Source organism: Syzygium oleosum, unplaced genomic scaffold (genome assembly GCF_021117445.2).
Source record: "Syzygium oleosum isolate NSW1041296 unplaced genomic scaffold, Sole_v2.1 Sole_v2.22, whole genome shotgun sequence".
In the NCBI taxonomy this organism is placed as follows: Eukaryota; Viridiplantae; Streptophyta; class Magnoliopsida; order Myrtales; family Myrtaceae; genus Syzygium; species Syzygium oleosum.
In genome coordinates, this window is record NW_026607506.1 from 4990931 (window position 1) to 5018324 (window position 27394).

The 27394-nt window shown below is 39.1% G+C and overlaps 1 protein-coding gene and 2 pseudogenes across 1 annotated transcript; all 3 read left to right on the plus strand.

The window, feature by feature from the left end:
* Positions 1-393: 393 nt before the first annotated feature.
* LOC115669966 (wall-associated receptor kinase 1-like) lies at positions 394-4298 on the plus strand (annotated as a pseudogene).
* A 6623-nt stretch (positions 4299-10921) lies between these two features.
* LOC115670070 (wall-associated receptor kinase 2-like) lies at positions 10922-12273 on the plus strand. Its single transcript, XM_056321155.1, has 2 exons — positions 10922-11894; positions 12089-12273. Exons 1-2 carry the CDS (start codon positions 11489-11491, stop codon positions 12271-12273), a joined length of 591 nt encoding a protein of 196 aa, XP_056177130.1. The 5' UTR covers positions 10922-11488.
* Positions 12274-24308: 12035 nt separating this feature from the next.
* On the plus strand, positions 24309-25740 carry LOC115669967 (wall-associated receptor kinase-like 1; annotated as a pseudogene).
* The last annotated feature ends 1654 nt before the right edge of the window (positions 25741-27394 follow it).

Consider the following 27394-nt stretch of genomic DNA (forward strand, 5'->3'; position numbering starts at 1 on the left):
GAAAATATTCAGAAAAAGAATTTGTTGAAAAGTTCCTCGAGAGTAATAATTGGCTAACCAATTATGAAACTTGTAGATTCGAAGAACTGATTTTTCTTGTGTTGAATGCAATGAATACTTGAGAATTGAAAATTTTCTCTATCTTGTGAAACATTCATGCCTCTAGAACGTTTGAATTTTAAGTGAAAATGAAAGCAATATGAACATCAGTCGCCTTTATATTCAGGTGAGTTTTCAGGAAAACCAGCTCACTCTCTCCAACGGTCGTAATTGATGACTCGGTCTTCCAATGTGCACCCTGGCTTGGCTGCCGCTGAGGCATCGGCATCAGCGAAAGTAGGATTAGAAAAACCGGTGAGAGGAGAGCCCAGAGGAAGCACATATTGGTGAAACAAAAAGACGAAAGCAGCTGTGTTGTGTTTTCTTCCAATGGCCTTGGCTTTGGCCACTTTTACCGAGAAGTACAACTGCGTCCGAACGTGCGGCAACATGAGCGTGCCTTTCCCATTCGGGCTCGACGAAAGTTGTGCGTGGAACTCCAAACTCGTCCTCACCTGCAACCACACATCGGGGGACCTGTCCCTCGTCCAGAACGCTCCGTTGTTCAACATATTCGTGGAGAATGGGACAATGAACATTGGCGTGTACAGAGCTTTAGACTGCTATAACGAGGCTGGCGGTTGGCTTGCCGGCTCTAACCCTGACCCATGGATCCGAGTGGGCGAAGACAGGCACTATACATTCTCGGACACCTGGAACAAGCTCACTGTCTTGGGTTGCGACACTGAGGCTCTTATCTCGGACACCGCCGGGACTTTTGGGAGTGGATGCTTGTCCTGTTGCCGCGAGGACATCGACTTCACGGCTGAGAGCGCTTGCTCCAGCCTCGGGTGCTGTCAGACGTCGATCCCCAAGAGCCTCAGGAGCCTCAAATTTTCCATGGCCAGCAAAACGAATTACACCTCAGTTCGGAACTTCAGCTCTTGTGGATCAGCGTTCGTAGTGGACCAGGAGTCGTTTAATGTCTCCAATTACAAGCGTCCTGTCCCGGATGAAATGGGCAAATACGTTTTCTCAAGCGTTGTCGTGGATTGGGTAGTTGAACGGAATTTGACCTGCGAGGAAGCGCAATCCAACCAATCGAGCTATGCCTGCGGCGCCAATAGTAACTGCTCTGACTTTGAAAACGGGAATGGTTATCGTTGCTTCTGTCAGGCTGGATACACGGGGAATCCCTATGCCTCCCCACTGTACTCACTCCCAGGATGTCAAGGTATTGTTCTGTTCTCTTTGCGAGTCAAAAGCTACATGTTTAGATTGGGCCATAATTTCCTCGATCCAACCTCCTCAAACCAGTTTTTCGTTCAGTTGAGTTAGATTCTTCAATACAACCAATATGTAATTTTAAGAAGAAAAGAAAAACACATCAACGTACATTATAGTTTACGGCTGATTCTGTTTAATATAGACATCGATGAGTGCAAGGATCGACAACAATATCCATGTCACGGAAATTGCAAGAATACACCAGGGAACTACACATGCAACTGCCCATTTGGCATGACTGGTGATGGCAAAGTCGGTTGCCAAACTTCTAGTCTTGCCATAATTGCTGCAGGTAATTCTAATTCCCTTGTGATAGTCGCTCAATAGTCTAAGCTATTCTTGCTTTATACTACGAGTCCATATGCTATTGATCCGACTTATGTTTAAGTTGTTCTGAAATTGTATCTGACTCTGCATTGCGACTGAGAGATCACTGGTCACCACCACCCACTGCGCATGCCTCTGCCAGCCACCGCTAGCTAGCCGCCTTCAGCCATTGTTAGTGTTGCCGCCTCCACATTGCAGCCTCTCTCTCTCTCTCTCTCTCTCTCTCATTTCTGCTGAAACCATTACAGGTTCGATTCGAGACTGACGCCTCGGATTGGGACCTTCAATCTCTGATCCAAGGATGTCGACCTTGACATGTGACTACTGTAGAGAGAGAGAGAGAGAGAGAGAGAGAGAGAGAATAAGGGGTTTATGGGGCTTTGATGACCACGGTGGCCCTCATCTTGGCTGCACGGTGGCTTCGACGGGCATTTGATGGTCAATGGCTAAGGTGGTGCTGGGCTACGGTGGTCCAATGGGTGGGCAGAGAGGGAGAGCAAAAGTTGTAATTGGGGGATTTGATTGGTGCGCTCGTGCGTGTTTATATGTGATTTTTTGGAAAATGGAAGTGCATTTCAATAAAGTTGGGAGCATATTTTTGGTATTGTTTAATCCGGGTCCTCTATTTGTGGCTGATGTGTCAAGTATTTAAAGGCGTAAATGTAATATCAAAATTTAGTTCTTAAATTTAGAAGGTCCAAATTCATTATGTATCAAGTAAATCAATGGCTTGGAAGAGAAGCTAATCCTTCCATTTCCCAATTTTGTGTGGCAGCCATTGTAGCGGCAACGTCATGCACAATTGTTTGTGGCCTAGTCTTGTTCATATGCAAGAGGAGAGCTAAAGAGAGATACTTTAGGCAAAATGGAGGAGAGATCTTGAAGAGATAAAAATAAAAAAACAAAAAAGGCCCAAAAAGCAAAATCTCTTTCTAATACTTGCACCTCCCTGTAGCAAAATTTCACGGACATCCATTCGTGGTCTGGGGATCGAGCACATAAGTGGCATGTACCACATTGTACCAAATTTGGGATATGCAGCGGCTTCAGGTTATTCGGGACCGGCGGGTTGCTCTTGGGCGGGCGGAGGTCGGAGGCGACGGCGGTCAGAACTCGGGACCCAGCAGCTCTTAGGAGGGTGGAGGCGACGGCAGTCAAAGCTTGGGACCCAGCTGCTCTTGGGCAAGCGGAGGCGACGAAGGAGGTCGAGACCGGTGGGCGGGCGGAGGCGACGGCATTCAAAGATCGGGACCCAGCTGCTCTTGGGCGGGCGGAGGCGACGGCGTAGGTCTGGACCGACGGGCGGGCGGGTTGCTCTCGAACGGGAGCAATTTATGAAAAACAAATAGAGAATGTGGGGCTTCGTGAGGAGAGAGGGGGAGCGCTGAGGAGATAGAGAAGGAGAGAGAAGGAGGAGGCCGCCATTAACGAAGAGAGAGAGAGGGGAGAGACTTGACTAGAAAGGGCGGTGTAGGTTCTTAGCACAGAGAAAGTGTGCAGGTCTAAAGGGGAAAAAATATTAAGTTTTTGTATAAAAAACGTCTCTTGGCTTGCCGGCCCCACCTGCGCCACGTGGACCACGTGGCGCCTCGTGAATGGTCGGGGACCACGCTGACTTGACAGTTTAGGATCACCTAATATTTTCTTAGTGAGGGTGGTTTCGGTATAATTTACAGAGGAAGAATCGATGGCGACGTTTTAGTCGCAGTCAAGAAGCCTAAAGATATCCATGTCATGAAGCCGACAGACGTGAACAAGGACGGGTTGACATGGACCGACAGACGTGAACAAGGACGGGTCTTTGAGCACTCACGATGAATTCCTGCATGAAATCGACATTATTTCACAGGTTAATCACAAGAACTTAGTCAAGCTCCTAGGCATATGTTTGGAAACAAAAGTGCCATTGTTGGTCTATGAATTCACCCCGAATGAGACTCTCTATCACCACATTCATGACAAGAGATTGACCATCCTGCAATCGTGGAAGAATTGCCTTAGGATTGCCTCAGAAGCCACGTTGGCCCTCGAGTATTTGCATTCCCTGGCTGACCCGCCAATCATTCACAGTGTTGTCAAGTTCCTGAATATACTTTTGGATGAGAAGTACTCCGCAAAAGTATCCAATTTCGGAGCCTCGATTTTGATTTCGCCCAAAAAGACTCATATAGCAGAAAAAAATACAGGGCACAACAAGTTACCTCGACCCAGAGTATGTCAGTACTGGTGAACTAACCACGAAGAGTGACGTTTATAGCTTCGGGGTTGTCCTTGTTGAGTTCCTGACCAGAGAGACACTAACTCGGCGGGAAAAATATGGGGAAAGAATCAACATTGTCCAATCTTTCATCTCTACCGCGGAGAATCGGACACTCCTCCATATGATAAATTTCAAGGCGTCCAATGAAGGTGAAATGTGGGAGATTGAGGGGGTCGGTTTGCTCGCCAGAAGATGCTTAAACTATAACGGTGTGAATAGGCCAATCATGAGAGAAGTGGCCGAGCAACTTGCTAGGATCAACAAAAACTTGGGGGCCGATCCACGGAATGATGAAGAGACTCAAAGTTTACTCGACGAGCCAAGATCTGATTCTCTCTGGACTTCAATCACCGGAACAAATGAAGCTGACTCTACTTACCCTTAGGTATTTGACATCAATGCAGCCATTACTAGTTCCAACGTATGATTCATAGTTTCTAGTGCGTGGCTATATATAAGAAATAAATCCGAAGGTCTTATGTTCATCCTGATCTTTTGATTAAGGTTGTGTTTTTATTAGAGCTGATTAATTAGGGATTTTGAAGTTTTATAAGGGATGATTCTATTTTAAATTAAATACGGGGCATTGTACATAATTATACTCACTTCTGTTCTAGCTATGGTTTGCAAAGCTCTGAAGAACATCCATTTTATTTAATGAATGAATTATTATGGAAAGATTGCTCCGTTCAACATCTATTTGAACTAGTCAATAGGAAATTACCTTTTTGATATGCAGATTCGTATACACCACCTTTCGCTAATAAGGCACGAAGAAATTTCCTTCTTTTCGGTATTGGACCGAAGTTTGTTTGTTTGTTTGTTTTTTTTTTTTTTTTACCTTCTTGTCACTTTAGCAAAAAATGCCGCTTCAAAGAAAAGCAAGAGCTGCAAGAGTGCAAGAATGACAAACTCTACTCACGAAATAAATAATCCGCTTTCGAGAATTTCCATCCCGGCCAATTGCAAAATAATGTTAAAATTTTTAGAAGTAGTTCGATTCGATGGCAAGAAATTCACAAATAGATTCTCATTCTATGTAAAGTAAATCTCATTCATTCTTTAATTATTTGGATTCCTAAAAGTTATGACATTATAAGAAAGAATACTTCACACCTAGGGCAGCAGAGATCAGGGTCAGCGACAATGGGTGGCGACCAGCAGGGACGGTGATTGTAGCAGCAGTAGTGACAATCGGCGATCGGTAGCGCAACTTTTTTTTTTTTTAATAACTAGTATCCAGGTCATTTGCGTTTGTCATAGGCCAAAACTTTCTAGACGAGCTTCTAAATTTTCGAGGAAGTTGGAGTCATTTATTGGGGTGTTAGTGAACCCGTTATACTGTTATTAATTTACTTGTCAAACATGTAAAATGTGAATCTAGTAATTTACTTGGATGTTTAGTAAATTTCAAAGGAGTTTGAAACTGAATAATTCATTGGCACGTTGGTAAATTTTTTGTGAGGATTAGAGTTTACCTAAGAAATTTTTGCTTAAACAATTGGCATTGCCGGTGCTGGCATAAACAATTTTTGTAATTTTTTGGATTTTATTTCTTTTTCTTTTTTCCTTTTTTCGTCCATTGGCCTCAAGCAAGGACTGCCCTCGCCGATCTCGAGCAAAGGATGCCCGCACCTAGGCCAACGAGGGCCTCCGTCGTCAGATCATGTGAGGGCAGCCTTCGCCTGACAAGGGTCGCCCTCATCAGAGGCCAACAACCTCCACTAGCCATTGACAAGGCCCGATGAAGGAAAAAAGATAAAGATAAAAAGAAAAGGAAAAGAAAAAAATCATAAAATTAAAAAAATTGAACAAATGTCCACATTAACGCTAGTCGTGTCGTGTAGTACGGTCGACACTGACTAAACCATTATTTCAGCAATTTCCTGTGAAAATTAGCCAAAATGACTAAATTGACAAATCGTTAAAAGATTTAGGACTAAAGTGGCATTATTAAAAGGTTTAGAATTAAATTGATAAGTTATCAAATGATTTATGACTAAATTAGCCTAATTGAAAGGCTTAAGACTAAAGTGACCACTGTACAATAGATTTAGGATTTTTTGGATAATTTTTCCAGAAATCTCCTGGCCACCTCGTTGGCTAAGCCAATGTAAGAGTTTATTATTTGTTACTTTTTTTTTATAGAACGCACTTGTCTCTTTTCTTTCCTTTTCAGATTCGCCGAGCCCTTTCATAGAAAAGGTCAGAATGAACTTCTCTATACCTGACCCAAATAACAACACAGGAAAGATATTGGTCGATATAGTTGATCTTTGGAGTATATATAGACCAAGGCAAATGATGACTCCCCTCTCTTTCCAAGAACAAGTCAAACCGTGTGTTTTTTTAAGTTTGAATTTTTTCAAATGCAGCGGTCTTTCTCCCACGCAGGTCACCATGATGTATGACTCAGTATTATGTTGTGCGGATACATCCGATAGACTTAATTCTTTTTCAATTATAAAGTTTACATTGACTTCTTTTTCAATTGAAAAATTTAGATGTCATCAATAAAGAGTCAAAGGCATTTAAGAAAGAAAAGCTGTGTACTGAAAAAGTGGAAACGCCTGCTCCCTTGTGTAAAAGTCTATGTTATTCATATATTAAAGATTCAAAAAGCGGAAAAGAAGAAACACGTATGTGGAGAGAGAGATTACGATTAAGATTGGGGGAGTAGAAGAGGTAATAAATTAATTTGGAAAATGATGAGATCACCGTACAGTCATTTCATGAAATAGACGGTGGAATGTCAGCCACCGGTTTTAAAGTTGGGAACAAGGATGCAAGCTTTGCCGGTTTCATAATTTTTTTTGTCAACGAATTGGTGGGATTTCCACTATTTTAAAAAGGAGCAAAGTGAGATTTATTTTTCTGTTTTATTTTGAAAAAAAAATCAAAGCGTATTATTCGAACAAGAAGTAATACATGAAGAATGCAATCATAATTTTAAAAATAGTGAATATTATTCTCCAACCAAAGAAAAGATTTGGTGGATATTGTTCCTAAATAAAAGAAATTTAAGAACTCAAAAAAATAGAATGAATGAGAATATCTAGTATACTTTTAAACTTCAGATTATTTTAGGATTTAGTAATCGGTTAACACATAATTGTGGATGGTATTGAGAAAGGTTCATTAGTCTTTACTTCTTTGATTGCAAGAAAGTAAAATTTATCCGTTGACGCCTAATTTTAGTTGCTATCTGTCAATATATAACAATGCTTAATTTTTCTCTTATTTTGTTGAGATGTGGTGAAAGCAACTTCACTAATGAAAATAATTTTAGTGATGAAGACGAGATGAACAATTCAATTGAAGATGCTAGTGATGAAAGAGTCATGACGCCATGCGATCCTAAGTTACTTGTGATGAAAGCAACTTCAATAATTTTCTTAGGCCACTGGAGATTAATTCTAGAGCAATTGATTTGAGCGAAACAAATAAGAAGTCATAATGCACAATGATTTTGTTCTTGGTTGCAAAGCCAACATTTCAAGTATTTTTTCATCTTTAAAATGTAGTAGATCTTTCTAATGACATTAATGATTTCTTTTTACTTAGTGATAATATTTTATTACTCACGGTTATCTATTTTGTGGTATATATATTTTTTTTCATTTTTCATATTCAAGGATTTTTACTTTCTAGGATATGTAGAGTTTCCCTTTTTCTGTCTAAAGAGTTTCCCTTTAAGATTGGTGTTTTTTGGGCCTTTATGAATCCTCTAATCCTATATTAAGCCAAGAGAAAAAAGAAAAAATGGAAAGTTAAAAAAAAAACAAACAAACAAACAAATGAAACCGGTCAAAGCATTGTCTTGGTTTCCTCCATTAAAAGTTGTGGCTGGTATCGCACGGTTAGAAAATTAAACTCACGGTGCCCTTAAGCTAGCCAAGCTCATAAAGGACGGTGCTGGCATAAGAGCACCGTTAGCTAGAATTTCTAGCGGTGCTATTGTGATTACAAGCTTTAGTTTCTAGTTTATTCAGGGCAAAAACTCTAAATTATGTTTACTGTGACATATTTACCTTATATTTTTTCGATGATACTAAAAATCCAGAATTTGTACTTATGTGACATATTTACCCTCTGTCAAAGACAACCTTTAACAATCTGCCCACATGAACGTTAGGAAAAAAATAATGTTGACATGGCACTCACGTGACTTAAGTCAATACAAAAAGGACGTTGTTTGGCTGAAAAATCGTCTAATAGAAGCTTGACGGAGGATAAATGTGTCATATAGGTAAAAAATTGGGGTTTTTTTTGTCACAAGAAATGTTTATGATAAATATATTACATTGGGCATAATTTGAGGCTTTTGATGTCACAAAAAAAATTCAGAACAAATGTGTCACAGTGGGTATAGTTTGAGATTTTTTTTATGACCTTTTCCCTTTATTCAAAGAAATGAATCCAAAGTTATCATAATCCAGCAAAAAAAATTTCATAAGAAATTGAAGTGCAACTTTAAAATTATAGCATTGCTCAATCAAATAACAACAGCATCTATCATACTATAACTTTGGATTATTTTAACATTTCGAAATCCATTGAAAATACAAAGGCGATCAAATTTTTTGTTTACAAATGAAAATACAAGTCAGACTCTATTTTTTAAACAAGAATGATTCATCGATTAGTCTGGTGATTTTAATTTCGATAAAATGAGGTATTTGACATCAATTTCAGTTCTTCATTGTGAAAATATTATTTTTTTGATATACAGAGCTTAATCCTTTCTATTTAAATTCCTTTCAGATAGATGAAGTTCTTATGAAAGGTAAAGTGATTGATGAAAATCATGTCAATGCAACGAAAATGAGACCAATAATATGATTGTGAAGAACGGATCATAACATCAAAAGAAATTAAACTAGTGTTACATTGAATAAGTATGGAATATCTCTTATTCTTTTTTACGGGGCAGAGAGGAGAAGGAAAACACCTAACACGGACACGGGTATGAATTTTTAATTCTTATGAGGAGGTTTATGAATTTCGTAACAAATATGCAAAAGGAGTAGGATTTTGCATTAGAGACTCAAAATCGCAAAAAAGGCAAAGTAGAGAGGAAAGCGAGGCACAGATTTTTGCTGTATTCGTCAAAGGCACAAAATCATAAAGAAGTTAGTAAAGTCAATTCGATCGTTTTACTATGGTGAAAATTCCCTAATCGAGTCTCACAAATAAAATGTAACAAAAGCCTCTTTTAAACCAACTTAACTCGAGCACAAAGAATGAGAAGTCATGGAAATATACAACAATATCTTCATCGGTCAACAAAACAGTCCTCCTGGTGCTTTTTTTTTTTTTTTTTTTTTTTCTATTTTGGAAATTTAATGCATATTTTTACTAGCATTAACAAGCTCCTTTTAGTGATATTGTTTTCATAGTCGTGATTATTATATTGTAGCGTTTAATATTATTTAGATTATATTTTTCCCTTATTTTCTCTTTTTTCAATATATAAGTAATCCCTTCTAATGGGATTTTAGCAAATCGCAAATGAGATGTTCTATTCTAGATTTCCCAAAAACAACGAGTAAAAAAGTTACCTAATTATATTGAAAACATCAACGGTGGAGATGGCTCCGTTTCTTTTGAAAGGGTAACGTTGCCGTTAGTGAATCATTTTCGAGAAATGTCTGTAATTGTGTAAACAAATTAATGTACAGGTAGTCAGAGAAGTTATCGTGGAAGGTAAAGTGGCAATTATTAAGACGTAACTTCTCAAATCTCTTCAATCTTAAGTAGGATAGATAATTATAGATCACTCCTATCTGTCATGTCAAAGATCAAGAAACCCCGCACTCCATTCTACTAAAAGAAGGCAAATTTACATATATTGTGTACTGTGATTAACTTCTAGAGTTATATCATTCATAGTCTGTGCCTATCAACACTACTGGCCAAAAAAATGTCGACCAATACTTCTTTTAAGTAGAGAAGCTTTTGTTGATGACTTTGTCGAACCATGTCACCACATCCGGAGGTTGCATTCGCAGGCGTGGAGACGTCAACGTGCCTTTTCCATTCTGCTCGAGGAAGAGTGCACATGGAACAAGAATCATCCCCTGTTATCCCATGAAGGAAACACCCGGAACAAGCTCATCTTAGTGCAAATACAAACTTTTCCAACGCCATCGTTTGAGACGTCACTTCTCGAATCTCTTCATTGTGAGGTAGGACAGATAATAGACCACTCCCTGTCATGTCAAAGATCAGAAAGCCCCGCACTCGGTTCTACTAAAAAAAGGCCAATTTCCATATTCTGTGTACTGTGATTAACTTCCACAGTTATCATCCAAAGTCCACGCCTATCAATACTTCTGGCCAAAAAAAGTGTCTACCAATACTTTCTTCGAGTAAGAGAGGCTTTTGTTGACGACTCTGTCGAACCATGTCACCACATCCAGAGGTTGCATTCGCAGGTGTGTGGAGACGTGAACGTGCCTTTTCCGTTCTGCAAGAGGGTAAGTGCACATGGAACAAGCTCATCTGAGTGCAAATACAAATTTAACTCCCTAAATGCAAACAAGTGAAAACAATCTCTACACCTTCTAGTGTAAACATACATTACAGTTCTCCCTAAATACGTTTGATTATTTATCGGATCATAAAAACCCACTTTCCAAAGATCTCTTCCTTCTCTTCAGGATCGAATATCAATTGCAACGATTTGATAAACAGCTCGTTGGGATAGATGTAGATAAACTAGAAGTCCCCTAGAAATGTATATGAAGTTTTCTCCTCTTACCGCTCGAGAAATTAGAAGATAGATATGTCTTGGGAATGGGGAGACCCTCCTCTGGATAGGGGGTTTATGGGATTTCCTCAAGCGGACCCACTAAGGGCCCGCCCAAAAAAAATGAATATGAAAATCATTCACGTTTACATTTAGATTAGTTTCCCTATAGGTAATAACCATAACTTGTGTGCGAACCGAAAACACGGTTCTCCAAGGCAGCAATCACTCTCCACAGGTCACTATCGATGACTATGTCTTCAAATGTGATGACAGACTTAGCTGCCGCTGAAGCATCGGCATCAAAACTAGATTTACAAAAACAGGTAAGAGGAGCCAGAGGTAGCACAGATTGGAAAAAGATACGATGAGAGCGGCTGTGTTGTGGTTTCTGCCAATGGCCTTGGCCACTTTTACCGAGAAGGACAACTGCGACCGAACGTGCGGGAACATAAGTGTGCCTTTCCCCTTCGGTCTTGACGAAAGTTGTGTGAGGAACTCCTACCTCGTCCTCACCTGCAACCACACTTTGGCAACCCCAAAGCTGGTCCTTGGCAACATTCCGGTGTTTAACATATTTGTGGAGAACGGGACGATGACCGTCGGCGATTACATATCATTCGACTGTTATGACCAGAGTGGCCATCGGCTTAACGGCTCTCGCCCTGACACATATATGATATTGACCGAAGAAAGGCCCTATACATTCTCGGACACCCGGAACAAGCTCAGTCTTCGGTTGTGACACGTGGGCTCTTATCTCAGACACTGTCGGGACTTTCGGTAGTGGATGCTTCTCCTATTGCCGCGAGGACATTGACTTCATGGCCGAGAGCACTTGCTCCGGCCTCGGGTGCTGTCAGACGTCAATCCCCAAGAGCCTCAGGAACCTCACTATATCTATGGACAGCTCGACGAATTACACCTCAGTTCGGAACTTCAGCTCTTGTGGATCAGCGTTCGTAGTGGACCAGGAGTCGTTTAACGTCTCCGATTACAAACTTCCTGTCCCAGATGATATGCAAAACGACATTTACTCAAGAATTGTCCTGGATTGGGTAGTTGAACGGAATTTGACCTGCGAGGAAGCGCAATTGAATCAATCAAACTATGCCTGTGGCGCCAATAGTAACTGCTCTTACTTCACGAATGGGAAGGGTTATCGTTGCTTCTGTGAGGCTGGGTACACGGGGAATCCCTATGCCTCCCCACTGTCCCAAGGATGGCAAGGTATTGTTCTGTTCTCTTTGCGAGCCAAAAGTTACATGTTTGGATTTGGCCATAGTTTCCACGATCCAACCTCCTCAAACTAGTTTCTTATTCAGTTGAGTTAGATTCTTCTGTACAACCAATACGTAATTTTAAGAAGGAAAAAAAACACATAAACATACATTACAGTTTACGGCAGATTCTGTTTAATATAGACATCGATGAGTGCAAGGATCCACAACAATATCCATGTCACGGGAATTGCAAGAATACGCCTGGGAACTACACATGCAACTGCCCATTTGGCATGACTGGTGATGGCAAAGTTGGTTGCCAAACTTCTCGTCTTGTCATAATCGTTGCAGGTAATTCTACTTCCCTTATGATTGTCGCTCAATAATCTTAGTTATTCTTGCTTTAGACTACGAGTCCACTTCCCATAGATCTGGCTTATGTTAAGATGTTCATAAATTGTTAGTCATGCCCCAACTCTACAAAAATAGGGGCAACGACACGGCAGTTCTCCTATTCGAAGGACACAGTCTCATATAACATTAACATGTAATCAAAAAATATATATCCATCTATATATCATAAAACGAGTTATTTATAGGATTAGAATCCTAAAGTCCACCAAAAGAAATACATATACATCCTCAAAGACCATCAAACTAAACCTATCATATGCCATTTCCAATATACATACAGCTATCTCAAATCGAAATTCAACTCCCAAAAATCCCCCATTGATACTGCTCTGGTCCTACTTGCCAGTGGCTATAGAATCTAAAAAAGAATTGAGATGAATGGTAGGTGTAAACCACTGCTTAGTGAGTTGTACAATTATCTTCTAAACAGATCGAGCCTCCACTATGCACATTTATAAATTGTACCAGAAACATTTATCCTAATCCAGTATTAATATAGCTACAAGATTATAGATGAGTTACATCACTTCCACAAAACTTTATACATATCAAAAGTAGTCATTCGATCACTAATAATGAAGCAAACAGCAATGGTCCAATCCATTAATCAATCTAGTGTTTAATATCAAACTATGGCCAAGCTTAACGCCTTATGACAAGGCCTATCAAGATACCCTCACGGCGTAGTCTCCACCACTATCAGCCGATGCCTTAGCCCAAGTAGGATGTCTTAAGTCAGTATGCAAACAGAAGCACTCAATTGGTTCACAACGTAGCAACAATGAGCATAAAACTATTAACTCATCCTCCAACAACCCACAAAAAGAATCTAGAATTCATTTCATAAATCGAGTTCAAAAACCGAAACATATAACCTTTCATAATTCTAACCATCAAGAAGAATTCATTTTAAATAGTATTTCTCCAACCATTTCACTAATGGTCAACTCACAAACTATTTCAAGAGGTGTTTTACCATGCAATTTCAAACAACCAAAAGGGTAATAAATGGCCAATCAAGTTCTATGAAATAAATATGCTCTAGACATCATTTTTTTAAGTAAATATCATGCCAAATGAGCCCCTTTCATAGCTTATAACATTTCTAATTCCTATCATTTTCGAGACATAAATCATAGAAGAGATAAACGCCACCCACCTAAAATGCAAAACCAAACAACAAAAGCTACTTGAGTGAAAAACTCGAAATCCTATTTATGAAGTGGAAAACGGATATCAAAATCAAGTAGATTGTTACCTTGACTAAGCCTCGACTATACTAAGCTTATTCAATAGCAAAACGAACTCTGTCCGTTGTAATGCGGCAGCTCACGCGCTCTTTCAATGCCCATTTCAAGTGGGTCCGGAGTCATTGGACAGCTAACTCAATAAACCTAGCAGATGAATTTGTCTCCAACCTCAAAGATAGCCAGAGACTGGTAAAAACCGATGCCAAACACAATAGTCGTATTAGATTCCAACAATGCTTAACAAACTTCAAAATTTCATCCTGACCAAACCGTGAATCTAAATCTAGTTCAGTAAAATCTTATGGTTCCATGATATTTTAAAGCTTCCGCACAATATGATTTGACAGCTCAACTACCTCTGAAATCAACCCATCAACTAAGAATTCATCGCAATCCGAAATTACAACTTTACTAAGGAATTCTCTCCGATTAAATTTCAATTAAACAAATGAAGGCTTGAAAATCTTACCAATTCGAAATGACGTTGATTTGGCGTGTCGAGATGTCTGTGACTAGCTGAACTGAAACCTCGCTTTTCTCTCTCACGATTAACCTCTCTTTTCCATTTTTCTTTTTGTAGACTCTCCTCTACTCTTTTTGCTTTTTGTTTTATTATCTTTTAAGAAACTAGTTGTAGAAGAAATAAAGATGAGCTGAGCTATTAGCTTCATGGACTTAACTAAGACTTATGAGGATAAGAATACTAGAAGTGTTATAACTTTCGTATGGCATTCACTTGAGTGCCATAACTTTTTTTTCGCTCACTTAAGTGTCACATTTAGTAAAAATCGTTCACTTGAGTGTCATCGGTGATTTATCTCGCCAGAAAGTCCAACATAGCTTAAATTTATTATATAACATCCAACATGGCTTGCCGGCAAGATGAAGTCAGCAAGTGAGAAGGTAAACAACTTCGTTTAGTGATTTAATTGAAAAACCCTAATGCAATATAATCGAATTGGGGCAAAATTCAATTTCGTTCACAAGTAACCCTAGCCCTAATTCTTCAAATTGGGGCAAATCACCTTATTAGATTTGCAAAAGAGAGCAGATTAGATGGTCAAAGCTGCCATGAAAGCTCCCTCTCCAAAGGAGCCGACGACAAAGGAGAAAGCAAGAATGAAGTCAGAGAAAGACCAAGAACAAGGTCAAGAGCGACAACGAGAAGGAAAACAAGAGCATCTCCAAATTTAAAACCCTACTCCTCCTCTTCCTCCCCACCGGAGAGCTCATCACCGATACATTCTTGCAAATCTATGAAGTCTACGAGTTTCAGAGATGAAGCATAGAGAGAGAGAGAGAGAGAGAGAGAGAGAGAGAGAGAGAGAGAGAGAGAGAGAATAGGTTGAATTGACAAACTTTATAAATTATATGGAAATCAGCAACCAATACTTGGAAATCAGGAGAAGTTTAGAAATATCAGTGATGTGCAAAGGATTGGGTAGGATTAGAAGAAAAGAAAGCACACGGTAACTTATAATGTTTCGGCTGTATCACCAAGCTTACGTCTACTCTCCATATTAGCGGCCACAAGTTGGGTTGGATTGCACTAGTGTTCAACAAGATAAGTTACAACCAGCAAGCACTAATCTTATAAGATGATATATTACACTATTAGGACTTGGATGCTGCTATTAAGCTTGTACACTTAATCTACTCATGATTATAATGCAGCAAGAACATTACACTAGAAATCACAAGTGAATGAAACAGTAAATGCTCATAATACAACGTTGAACACTTTCAACTTGTTCTAGATTTTTTGCCCAATTCTTTTTGGCTTCAATGATTTTTTTCTTATATAGACATCTTCAATCATCCTGTTGGAGATTATCCTGAGAAGCAAGTAGCGGTTAGGAGGACACTTTGATTGGGGGTCACCCAAGGCCAGCCATGCCCGATCTAGGCTCGGCAACATCATATCTGATGTTGTTTTCTTGGACTCGTCCAAAGTAAGCTTTGATTGGAGAGCATGGTCAAGAACGGTCGTTGTCTTCTTCTCCATCCTCTTGCACAGATTTTAAGCATAGCCAACAATTTATCTAGCGACATCTCCAATTCTTCTGTTGCCTCTACCAACATCCCAAGGTTCACATATATTTCCGATAAAGTAGAAACAATTTTATCCATGAATTGAATATCATCCATGGTCTCACTTCCTTTTCATTTCATTGACTACTTTCAAGACTCTACCGATATTCGTTTCGACGATTCCCACTCAACCATGCTTAATGCTTTAAACTCACGCTTTAGCATTCGAAACCTAACTTTAACAACCTTATCAACTTTTCTGTGTGCTTCCATAATTTCCATTGTTTGACTTAGAAATTTGGGATGGCATAATGTTTCCTTCCATATTGACACACCGCAATCACAATTTCAACTATAAGGGAAAATGACACCACAAGTGCCATAATTTTTGTACAACGCTCACTTGATTGCTATAATTTTTTTTCGATTACTTGAGTGACATAACTTATGTAAGGACCTCACTTGAGTACCATAACTTTTTATTCGATCACTTAAGTGCCATATAACTATTTAATTAGTGACTTAGGTGACATAAATTTTTAAAAAGTTCACCATAAATGCCATGCCACATTAGATTTCTAATGCTTTGGTGAACGTTATTCAAAAGTTATGGCACGTAAGTGATCAATTGAAAGTTGTGCACTTAATTGAACGTTATTAGAAGTTATGGCACTCAAGTGGTTGGGAAAAAAAAAGTAATGGTCCTCAAATAAGTGTTGTACAAAAATTATGGAACTTGTGATGTCCTTAACCTCAACTATAAGCACTTCTAGTCACAAAATCCCCAAATGCAAACCTGAGGCACCACTCAATAATGCACAACAAGCAACCTTTAGCTCTGATTCCAGATTTGATGGAGCTATAATACCACAAATAATTTCACAAGAACATTAAGAATCATCAAATAGATGTAGACAAAATGGTGGGCACCAATTAAACCTCCATTACTCCAAAATCCTATAAACAAACTAACAATTTAGAGTCCATAAACTCGTGTACTTAGAAGTATATGCCCATTAACATTAGGGGTGTGCAAAAAACCCGGTACCCGCCCAACCCGCCCAGGACCGCCCGGAACCGGACCAGGACCGGTGGGTTCTAAGGGTTTCGGTCCGGTTCCCGGTTCCAATTTTTTGGAACCGGTGGGTACCGGTCCGGTTCCCGGTTCCGGGTGTGGAACCGTCCACCCGCCCACCCGGACCGGACCAGTATAATATATATAATATAATATTTTTAATTTTTAATTTAAAAAATTCAAAACCCTAAATCAGGATACTCTCTCACAACACAAGCTACTCAGTCACTCTTGGTCGACGCCTCTCAAGTCTCAATCTCCGATACTCTCTCCTCTCGGACTCTCACCGTCTCCGTCTCCATTGCCCGGTCTCCGTCTCCGTCGGGTCCGCCGGTCTCCGTCTCTTCCACTGCGACTGCCAGGTCTGCTCTCTCTCTATCTCTCTCTAGCCGGTTGTCCTTTGCATTTGCTGGTCTCTCGATTTTCTGCGGGGTGTGGCTTCGTTTCGCCTGAATGTGGGGGTGTACGTGTGCGAAGAAACCCGCGCACTTTGCTGGGCTTTGGATGTTATGTTGCATGAATTCCTCTTTCGCGTGTTTCAGTCGCATCTCTATTTCGTGTGAATTCCTCTTTCGCATGTTTCGGTGCTTCAGTAGCATCTCTGTTTCGTGCGATTCTCGACATGGGTTGGTCAAATTCGCCAGTTTTTCCTCTACATTTGCTGCTCTAGGTAGTGGGTTGTAAATGGGTAGTTTAGTTGGAGAAACTACCCATTAAAAATCATTTACAAAATGATGCACTTAGATGGGTCTTCGGTAGCATCTCTGTTTTATGATGGTAAAACGGGTAGATATGTTGGCAAGCAAGCAAGAAAGTACCAAACATGGTCTATAGCAGGATATTTGGTAGCGAAGATGATGCTGGAGGATCCTTCGCACTTGGGAATGATTTCCCTGGAAGAGGACAAGCAGATGAAGCCAGTGATTAAGAGATCTTCTTCTTGGACTTGCTGAATAAATTTTGACAGAAGAAAAAAAGACCAGAGAATCGAACAGAGAACACAAGTGAGATTAGCTTGTTCTTACGCCGATATTCTTTTGGTGATTTGCATCTTGTAGGTTTGTTTTGAACCATTCTAAAAGTTTGGTTTTGTGTACAATAGCAACTGCTAAATTGCATCAAGCTTGCTGAATAAAAAGAAAAACATTCTGGTACTTGTGCAGTTTTATAAATGCTTGCCTTGATTATGAGCCATGCTCTCCTATCTCACGAGTGATTCTCAGTTTTATACTTTTGTTAACATGATGGTAGAACTTTAGGGCAAAATTTTGGAACATCCATGCCCAAAAAGATGCTTTCTTTTACCAGTCACTAGTATGTTCAAGCTGCTGGTGTTCTAGAATTGGTATTCTTGGTATTTTATGTTCGATTAAGTTTGCTATGTTGGTAAATTTTTTTTTTTTTTTTGTGAAGTATTCAGTTAACAAGTGCTTGAGATCTCTTATATGGTCTCAATGTTTTTTCACCTTCAAGCCTGGTTGGGAGGCTTAACAAGACCCATCAAGTCTACTCGTCATGATAAGTTTTGTCACGGTTACGCCGTGATCGACGTCGTTTTTTTGCGTTTCGGAGTTGTTTAGATGGGTTTTCTGGCTTTAGTTTTGAATCTTGATGACCTTAAATTTTATCCGTTAATGACATGTTGCTTGATTTGAGCAGGTGATCTATTAACATGTCAATGGAAGTAGAGAAATCCTATGATGAGATAACACCAATAATTGAATCAGAATCACTAGAACATGGAGGAGGGGAAGATGACTTTGAAGAGGCATCAGATAAGGTATCCGGTTCTTGTCCTCAGTCTAGTAAGCGAAAATCAGTAGCTTGGCTTCATTTTCGTAAAGGCAAAACTGACTCGAATGGGAAACTTGAAATGTTTTGCAATTATTGTGAGACCAAGTATTTGTACCATGTTGATAATGGCACTTCAACTATGTTGAAACATTTGAGAAAGTGCCCTAAGTATCCTCGCAATATAGATAAGAAGTAAAAATTGTTTGCATCACATACAGTATGTGGGAATCAAATGATAGGGGGAAATACTAGTACTGGAAGTGCTAGTTTTTTAACAACATGGAAGTTTGATCAAGAGAAATGTAGGGAAATGCTAGTTCGAATGATTATAATTGATGAACAACCATTTTCAATGGCTGAGCATGTTGGATTTCGTGATTATACCAATCAATTACAGCCTCTCTTCAAGCATGTGTCGCGATTTACGATGGCTAGAGATTGTATGAAGTTGTATTTTTGTGAAAAAAAGAGTTTGAAGGCTTCCTTTCATAAGCTTAATTCTAGAATCGCACTCGCGACTGATACATGGAGTTCCCTTCAGAATTTGAACTATTTATGTCTCACCGCACATTTTATTGATGAAAACTAGAAATTGAACAAAAGAATCATCAATTTTGTAGTGTTGCCTAGTCACAAGGGTAGGGATATTGGGAAAATGGTTGAGAAATGCATTTACGAGTGGGGAATAGAGAAAAAAGTGTCAACAATCACTGTGGATAATGCTAGTTCGAATGATGTTGCCATTGGTTATTTGAAAGAAAAGTTTGCAAGAGATAAACTTTTGATCTTAGATGGTGAAGTTTTACACATGAAGTGCACGGCTCATATATTAAACTTGATTGTGAGGGATGGCTTAGCTGAGGTACGTGATTCTATTGCACGTATTCGTAATGTTGTTAAGTATGTGAGAAGTTCTCCCATGAGAGCTAAAGCATTTCAAGATTGCATTGAGAAAACAAGGATCACTTATAAGGGTTCAGTTTGTCTTGATGTCTCCACTAGGTGGAACTCCACTTACCTAATGTTAGACACCGCCATAAAGCTAAGAAAAACTTTTGAAAGGATGGATGAAGAAGATATTTCTTTCTCAATTGAGCTTAGCTCCGATACTCCAACTAGTGTTGACTGGGAAAATGCCATTATTCTTTGCAAATTTTTGAAGAAGTTTTATGATGCAACCAACAAGATGTTTGGGACTTTATATATCACTTCAAATGATTATTTTGAGGGAATAGCTTCTTTATTCAATTATCTGAAAGAAGCGGCGAAGGCTTTCGATCCTAGGGTGAGAGTTATGGGTGCAAAAATGAAAGATAAGTTTGACAAATACTATGAGAGTTTTGAGAAAGTGAATATGATGGTGTTAATTGCTATAGCATTGGATCCTAGAAAAAAAAATGAATTATGTGAGGTATTGTTGTAGACTCGTTTATGATGATATTGCAATAATTGATGAGATGTTTGACAAGGTGAAGTTCGCCATGGAACGTTTGTTTAAATTTTATGAGAAATCTTCTCTTGGGTCTTGTGATAAGAATTTGGACGGTCAACTTTTGAGTTCTACTAGTGCTGGTAGTAGTTGCGATCCTTATTGCGATGAGGGAAATGATGGGGAAGATTGCGGTTTGGATTTCTACGTGCAAGAGCCATCATATGAAGCCTTTCTTAATGAGGAGAAAAAGAAGTCTGAGGGCAACTTATCTGAACTCGATCGATATCTTAAAGCTGAACTTGAAGAGGCTCGCGATCTTGACATTTTGATGTGGTGGAGCATGACCGGTCAAAAGTTTAAAATTCTATCTTTAATAGCTCGAGATATTTTGTTTGTTCCTGTAACTACTGTTGCTTCAGAGTCTACCTTCAGTACATCTGGTCGTGTGCTTAATGGCTCTAGAAGTTCTTTGACTCCTAGAGTCTTGGAAGCTTTGATTTGCACTCAAGATTGGTTGAGAGCGATTATCGAGCTGATTAATGTTGAAGAGTGAATCGAGAATGCGGAAAAATTTGAGTTGGGTAAGGTCATATCTTTTCATCTTGTAATTATTTCGTATATCTAATGAATGAATGCTTTATTTAATATCTTCTTTTTATTAGATATGGATCATGTTAACATGGAGATTAACAGTACATAGAGTTTACAAGTTGAAGCGAAAGGAATATATGTGGTGAGATTTTTCAATAATTGTTTGATTTCAATTTGTAGTTCTAATTTATAACTAATGCTGTGTGATCATCTGCATCTATACGTATTGTTGTTTTGTTTTCAGGAGGTTAGAACTTGGAGTTTTAGAGCACTCAAAGCCTGAGAAGTTGTTTGCTGCTTTTATTCATGTGTAAGTTCATATTCTTCAATACAAAGTGTCTGTAAATTGTAAACACTATTATTTCATACTTGTTTCATCTATACTTATTTATTTTCAGGATGTTGGAACTTGAAGTGAAAGAGCTCTCAAAGCTTAATAAGTTGTAATGCATGCTTGTCGTAATCTTTGATTGTCAATCAATTTGATTGAGATCAAAGCTTTCCTTCTGTGAAATCCATACCAGACCACTAGCTGTTGTTTTTCATTCTGAGTTCTGCATTTGAAGAATTTCTACGTCTGCGTCTGCGTCTGCTTTTGAAAAATTTCAGCTTCTACATCTGCTTCTGAAAATTTCTCCGTCTGCGTCTGAATAATTTCAGCTTCTGAGTCTCAGAACTTAGATTATGTGGGTCTTCAATAATGTATTTACTAGCTTGTAAAGTCTGAAAAACTTCATTCTGAGCTTCCATAATATATATACATTCCTGGAATAGAATAGTTCAGAATAAGTATCGGATTTACAATAACATGGAAGGTTTTGTCAACTTCAAAATCAATAGGAGTTTTCCTCAACAGCATGTTCCCTTTGTTGACATTTGCTAGTGATTTGGTCGTGAAAATACTGGTCTTTCTGTGAATTTCCTTGCATCTTGCGGGCTGCAGTCTTGTTATTGAAAGTGCTCGTCCCGCTCGCTGCTAGCCTTTTGCCGCTCGCCACTCGCCGCGCTCGGTCCGGTCTGAACCCATTGGGTCGGTTGGTCCCGGGTTAAACCTGGTACAAAAAATGAAATAAAAAAATTATCGGTTGGTCCCGGGTTGACCCTGGACCGGATCGAACCCATTGGGTCAGTCCGGTCCTCGGTCCTAGGCTCAATAGGGTCGGTCCTCGGTCCCAAAAATTGAGGACCAACACTGTGTGGGTTGGTCCTAGGGTTGGGGGGTGGACCGGCCCAATCCGGACCATGCTCACCCCTAATTAACATAGCTTCAAGAAACAACCACACTAGTCTCTCAAGGTTATTCCTCTAAAAGTTTCACTTCTCCTTTTAGGGAAAAATTACCAAAGAAGTCATAAACCTATTGCATTTGTGACAATTCAGTCCTAAACCTTTTAACAATTTGTCAATGTAATCCATCTGGCTAATTTTGACCAGAAATCGTTGATTGGTAGCCAACCATCTAATGTGACACAGCCGGCACTAACATGGACAGTTTATTTTAATTTTTTAATATTTTTTTCGAATTTGTATTTCTTTTTTCGTTTCCTTTTTTTTCTTTTCTTCTCTTTTCCTTCTTTGCTTTTTTTCTTTCACTGTGACTGGTGAGGCTTGCTAGAGCTCGCCGGCCACTAGGTAAGGCTATCGCGGCCGCAAGCGAGGTTGCCTTGCCAAGATTTGGGTGAGGCCATGACGAGGCTAGCCTCACTTAGACCATTGTGGCTGCAAGCGAGGCCACCTTACATAGATCTAAGCAAGGCCAATCTCGCCATGGCCTCCCAGCTGTAGGGGAGGCTGCTTTCACCCTTGGCCGGCGACGCCATGGCCAGGCTGGTCTTGCCAAATCGAGGCAAGCCAACCTCACCTATGGCCGTGATGGCCTTGCCTAGATCTGGGCGATGGTCAATGAGCTCTGGCAACCCTTGCCGGCCATAGTGAAAAAATGAAGAAGAAAAAAAGGAAGACAGGAAAAAAAACGAAAAGGAAAAAGAAAAGAAAAAAATTTAAAAAATCGAAAAAAATTTAAAAAATTAAATAAAATTGTCAATGTCATCGTTACGTAGGACGGCCGTTGTCTATGTCAACAATTTCTAGCTAAAATTGGTCGAATGGACTATATTGGCAAATTGTCGAAAGGTTTTAGGACTAAGGCTGCGCATGACAACGATTCTGTGCCCGGGAACAGATTCTGCTCAGAAATGATTCTTTTTTTTATTCTGTGCCCGGAATTGATTCTGAGCATTTTAAGGCGTTTGTTAACGGCCCAAAATTCCATCCTTGGAATAGAAAAAGAACAGAAACGCGTTTGATAACACCACAAAATTTCTTTTTATTAATAATATTTTAATATTTCTTTCTTTTTTTTCTTTTCCTCCTTGGCCATGGCCTGCTCGCCGGCCATGATCGGTAAAATATTTTTATTAAAAATATATATTTTTACTTTTTTTTGCCGTGGCCTGGTTGCCGGCCATGGCCGGTAAAATATTTTTTTATTAAATTTTTTATATTAAAAATATATATTTTTATTTTTTTTTGCCATGGCCTGGTCGCCGGCCATGGCTGGTAAAATTTTTTTATGAAAAATATATTTTTTTCTTTTTTTAGGCCATGGCCTGATCGCTGGCCATGGCCTGTAAAATATTTTTTTTTATTAAAAATATACATTTTTATTTTTTTTGGGCCATGGCTTGGTCGCTGGCCATGGCCGGTAAAATATTTTTTTATTAATAATATTTTTTATTAAAATATTTTTATTAAAAATATATATTTTTTCTTTTTTTGCCATGGCCTGGTCACTGGCCATGGCAGGTAGAATATTTTTTTATTAATAATATTTTTTTATTAAAAATATATATTTTTTTCTTTTTTTTGGCCATGGCCTGATCGCCGGCCATGGTCGGTAAAATATTTTTTATTTTAATAATATTTTTTATTAAAATATTTTATTCTTGTCAGATCCGGCGAGGGCGGTCCTCAGGCCAGACATTAGAAGCTACATTAAAAACCAAGAAAAGGAAGAAGAAAAAAAAAATTGATTCTCAAAATTGTTCCCAGAATCAAGAATCTACTTTTTTTTTATTCTTGAAAACTGATTCTGGGAACAATTTTTGACAAAATTGTGTCCAGAATCAAAAAATTAAACAAACGCATTTCTGTTCCCAAACTGATTCTGGAAACAAAAGAACAAAATCAAACACTGTTTGGCAAATTGTCATGCGCAGCCTAAATGGCCAAATTGATAAGTTTATGACTGAATTGGCACAAGTGCAATATGTTTATGAATTTTTCGGTAACTATTCCCCTCTGGGGTGTTTCTATGGATTCTTGGAAAATGGGTCCTAATCATTCAATAACCATTGGATAAAAAAAAGTAAGCTTTGCTCGTTGATCGTAAAGCTTTTAAGTTTTTGTGTATTAAGATATTTTCTATAGAAGTTATGAAAATTTATAAAGAGTTACGACGTATTACAATTTAACAATCCGTCCTCCTCTGAGGTCATTGTGACCCACAGCCACACTCACATTCAGTTGCTTTCTTTTGGTCGTTCATCCACTGCACACTCCCCACTTCCTTTTTCTTTCACTTTAAAAACACCCGATTCCTTTTTGGCTAAGAGGCTAAAATGTCCAACCTTTATATTTAATTACAACTTATAAGTTTACCCACATGACCAAAAGTACACAAATGACGTCAATTGTGTTTAACAACAAAAAAATAACAAACCTCTGATCTAAGTGTCAAAGGTTGAAGAGTTCTGTGATCCAAGGTCGTCCACCCTGAAACGGGAACACTGTGGAGAGAGAGTGAGAGAGAGAACAAGGGGTTTTGGGGCTTCGATGACCGCGGTGACCCACTCCTCTTGGCTGCATCGCGGCTTCGACGGGCGTTTGACAGCCGATGCCTATGGTGGTGGCTACGGCTGTCCGGTGGGCAGAGAGGGAGAGGAAAAGTTGCGATTGGGAATTTGATTGTTGTGTGCCCGAGTGCATGCAAAGGTGCTTTTTCGGAAACCTGGAGTGTATTTCATCAAAGTTGAGGTATTTTTGTGGTGTAGCTTAATCTGGATCCTTCATTTGGCGGCTGATGTGTTAAGTATTTAAGGGAACAAATTTAAGATCAAAGTAAATCAATTGTTCGGGTGAGAAACTAATTCATTTATTCCTCAATTTTGTGCGGCAGGCATCGTAGCGGTAAAGTTATGCATAACTGTTAGTGGCCTAGTTGTTGGTGGCTTTAGCCAACTACGACGCCAGCAACAAGCTCGGTGAGGGTGGTTTTGGTTCAGTTTACAAAGGAAGAATTGACGGCGACCTTCTAGTCGCGGTCAAGAAGCCTAGAGATGTCCCTGTCCTGAAGCAGAAAGACGTGAACAAGGACGGGTCTCTGAGCACTCACGATGAATTCCTGCACGAAATCGGCATTATTTCACAAGTGAATCACAAGAACTTAGTCAAGCTCTTGGGCATATGTTTGGAGACAAAAGTACCATTGTTGGTCTATGAATTCATCCCGAATGGGACTCTCTATCACCATATTCACGACAAGAGATCGACCGTCCTGCAATCATGGAAGAATCGCCTCAGGATTGCCTTGGAAGCCGCCTTGGCCCTCGAGTACTTGCATTCCCTGGCCAACCCGCCGGTCATTCACAGTGATATCAAGTCCCTAAACATACTTTTGGATGAGAAGTACTCCGCAAAAGTATCCGATTTCGGAGCATCGGTTTTGATTTCACCCGGAAAGACTCATATAGCTGAAAGAGTACAAGGCACAATAGGTTACCTCGACCCAGAGTATCTCCGCACTGGTGAATTAACCACCAAGAGCGACGTTTATAGCTTCGGGGTCATTCTCTTCGAGCTCCCAACTGGAGAGACACCGACTCGGCGGGAAAAATCAGGGGAAAGAATCAACACTGTCCAATCTTTCGTCTCTGCTGTGGAAAATCGAACACTCCTCCATATGATAAATTTCAAGGCAACCAATGAAGGTGAACTGCAGGAGATCGAGGTGGTCAGTTCGCTCGCTAGAAGGTGCTTAGACTATAATGGCGTGAATAGACCAACAATGAGGGAAGTGGCTGAGCAACTGGCTAGGATCAACGAAAACTTGTGGGCCAATTAGCAAAATGATGAAGAGACTCAAAGTTTACTCGACGAGACAAGATGTGATTCTCTCTGGACTTCAATCAATGAAATGAACAGACCGGAATCGACTGGTCTTTTGGTATTTGACATCGAACCAGCCACTACTAGTTCCAGCGTCTAATTCGTAGTTTCTAGTGTGCGGATATATATAAGAAATAAATGCAAAGGTCGTATGTTCATGCTGATCTTTTGATTAAGCTTGTGTTTTGCTTACATCTGATTAATTAGGGATTGTGAAGTCTTAGATGGGATGATTCTATTTTAAATTAAGTATGGGGCATTGTATATGATTGTACTCACTTCTGTTCTAGCTATAGTTTGCAAAGCTCTGACGAACACCCATTCTATTTAATGAATGAATGATTATGGAAAGATTGCTCCGTTCAACATCCATTCGAGCAAGTCAATGGGAAATTACTTTTGTGAATTGCAGATTCACATAGACCACCTTTCGCTACTGAGGCACGAAGAAATTTCCTTCTTTTGGTATCGCATCGAATTTTTATTTTATTTTATTTCATTTTTTGATTTTTTGTCGCTATAGAAAAAAGTGCCGCTTCAAAGAAAAGCCAGAGCTGCAAGAGTGCAAGAATGACAAACTCTACTCACAAAATAAATTATCTGCTTTCGAGAATTTCCATCCCGATCAATTGCAAAATAAGGTTGAATTTTTTAGACGTCGTTTGATTCCATAGCAAGAAATTCACAAATAGATTCTTATTATATGTAATGTGAATCTCATTTGTTCTTTAATTATTTGGATTCCTAAAAGTTTTGGCATTATAAGAAAGAATACTTCTCATTTAAGGCAGCAAAGATCAGAGAATACTTCTCATTTAAGGCAGCAAAGATCAGCGTCAGCTACAACGGGTGGCGACCGGCACCGCGATTGTAGCGACAGTGGTGGCATTCGGCAAACTACAGCGCTACAAATTATTTTTATTAATTAGTATCCGGGTCATTTGCGTTTGTCAAAGGCCAAAACTTTCCTGGCCGAGCTTCTAAATTTTCAAGGAAGTTTGGACTCATTTATTGGGGTGTTAGTTAACCCCTTATAATGTTATTAATTTACTCATCAAACATGTAAAATTTGAATTTTAGTAATTTACTTGGATGTTTAGTAAATTTGAAAGGAGTTTGAAACTTATTAATTTATTGGTGCATTGGTAAATTTCTTGTAGGGTGAATATTTTATCAACCGCACTTGTAACAATTCAAAGAAGTTGATGAGTTACTAATTTATTGGAATGCAGGTGAAAATATTAGAGTGTTGATATTTATTCAAAATACTGGTAAAATGAGAAGAGTTGGTAATATAGTATTTCATTCGAACGCCGGTAATCCTTGATGGTGGTGGTTATTTCCAAATTTGTTATCTGATATTCGAATTACCAATCATGCTTTTTTCACTAACTATATTAGAAATTTACCAACGAAATCAGAAATATACCAACAAGAAAAATTCCCCAGCTCTTTGATCGCTGGAGCTCAGAATCGTCCCTGGATTTGACATGGAAGCAACTAGTATTTTCCAGCATCTAATTTATATGGTTTTAGTACATTAATTTTTTTCTTTTGTTGAAAATGGATCATTTCATTTCAAAAAGTAAATATAGTTGGATATATTAGATGTGCGTCCGAACATAACAAGTTTAAAAGAGGAGGCAGGGGGGAAATGAGACCCAATTTAAAGGAAGAGTGTTGCGGAGTTGAGCTTTGACGACCCAATAATTGGCCTTATATGTTTAGACCAAGTTCATGATTATGTTTGGATT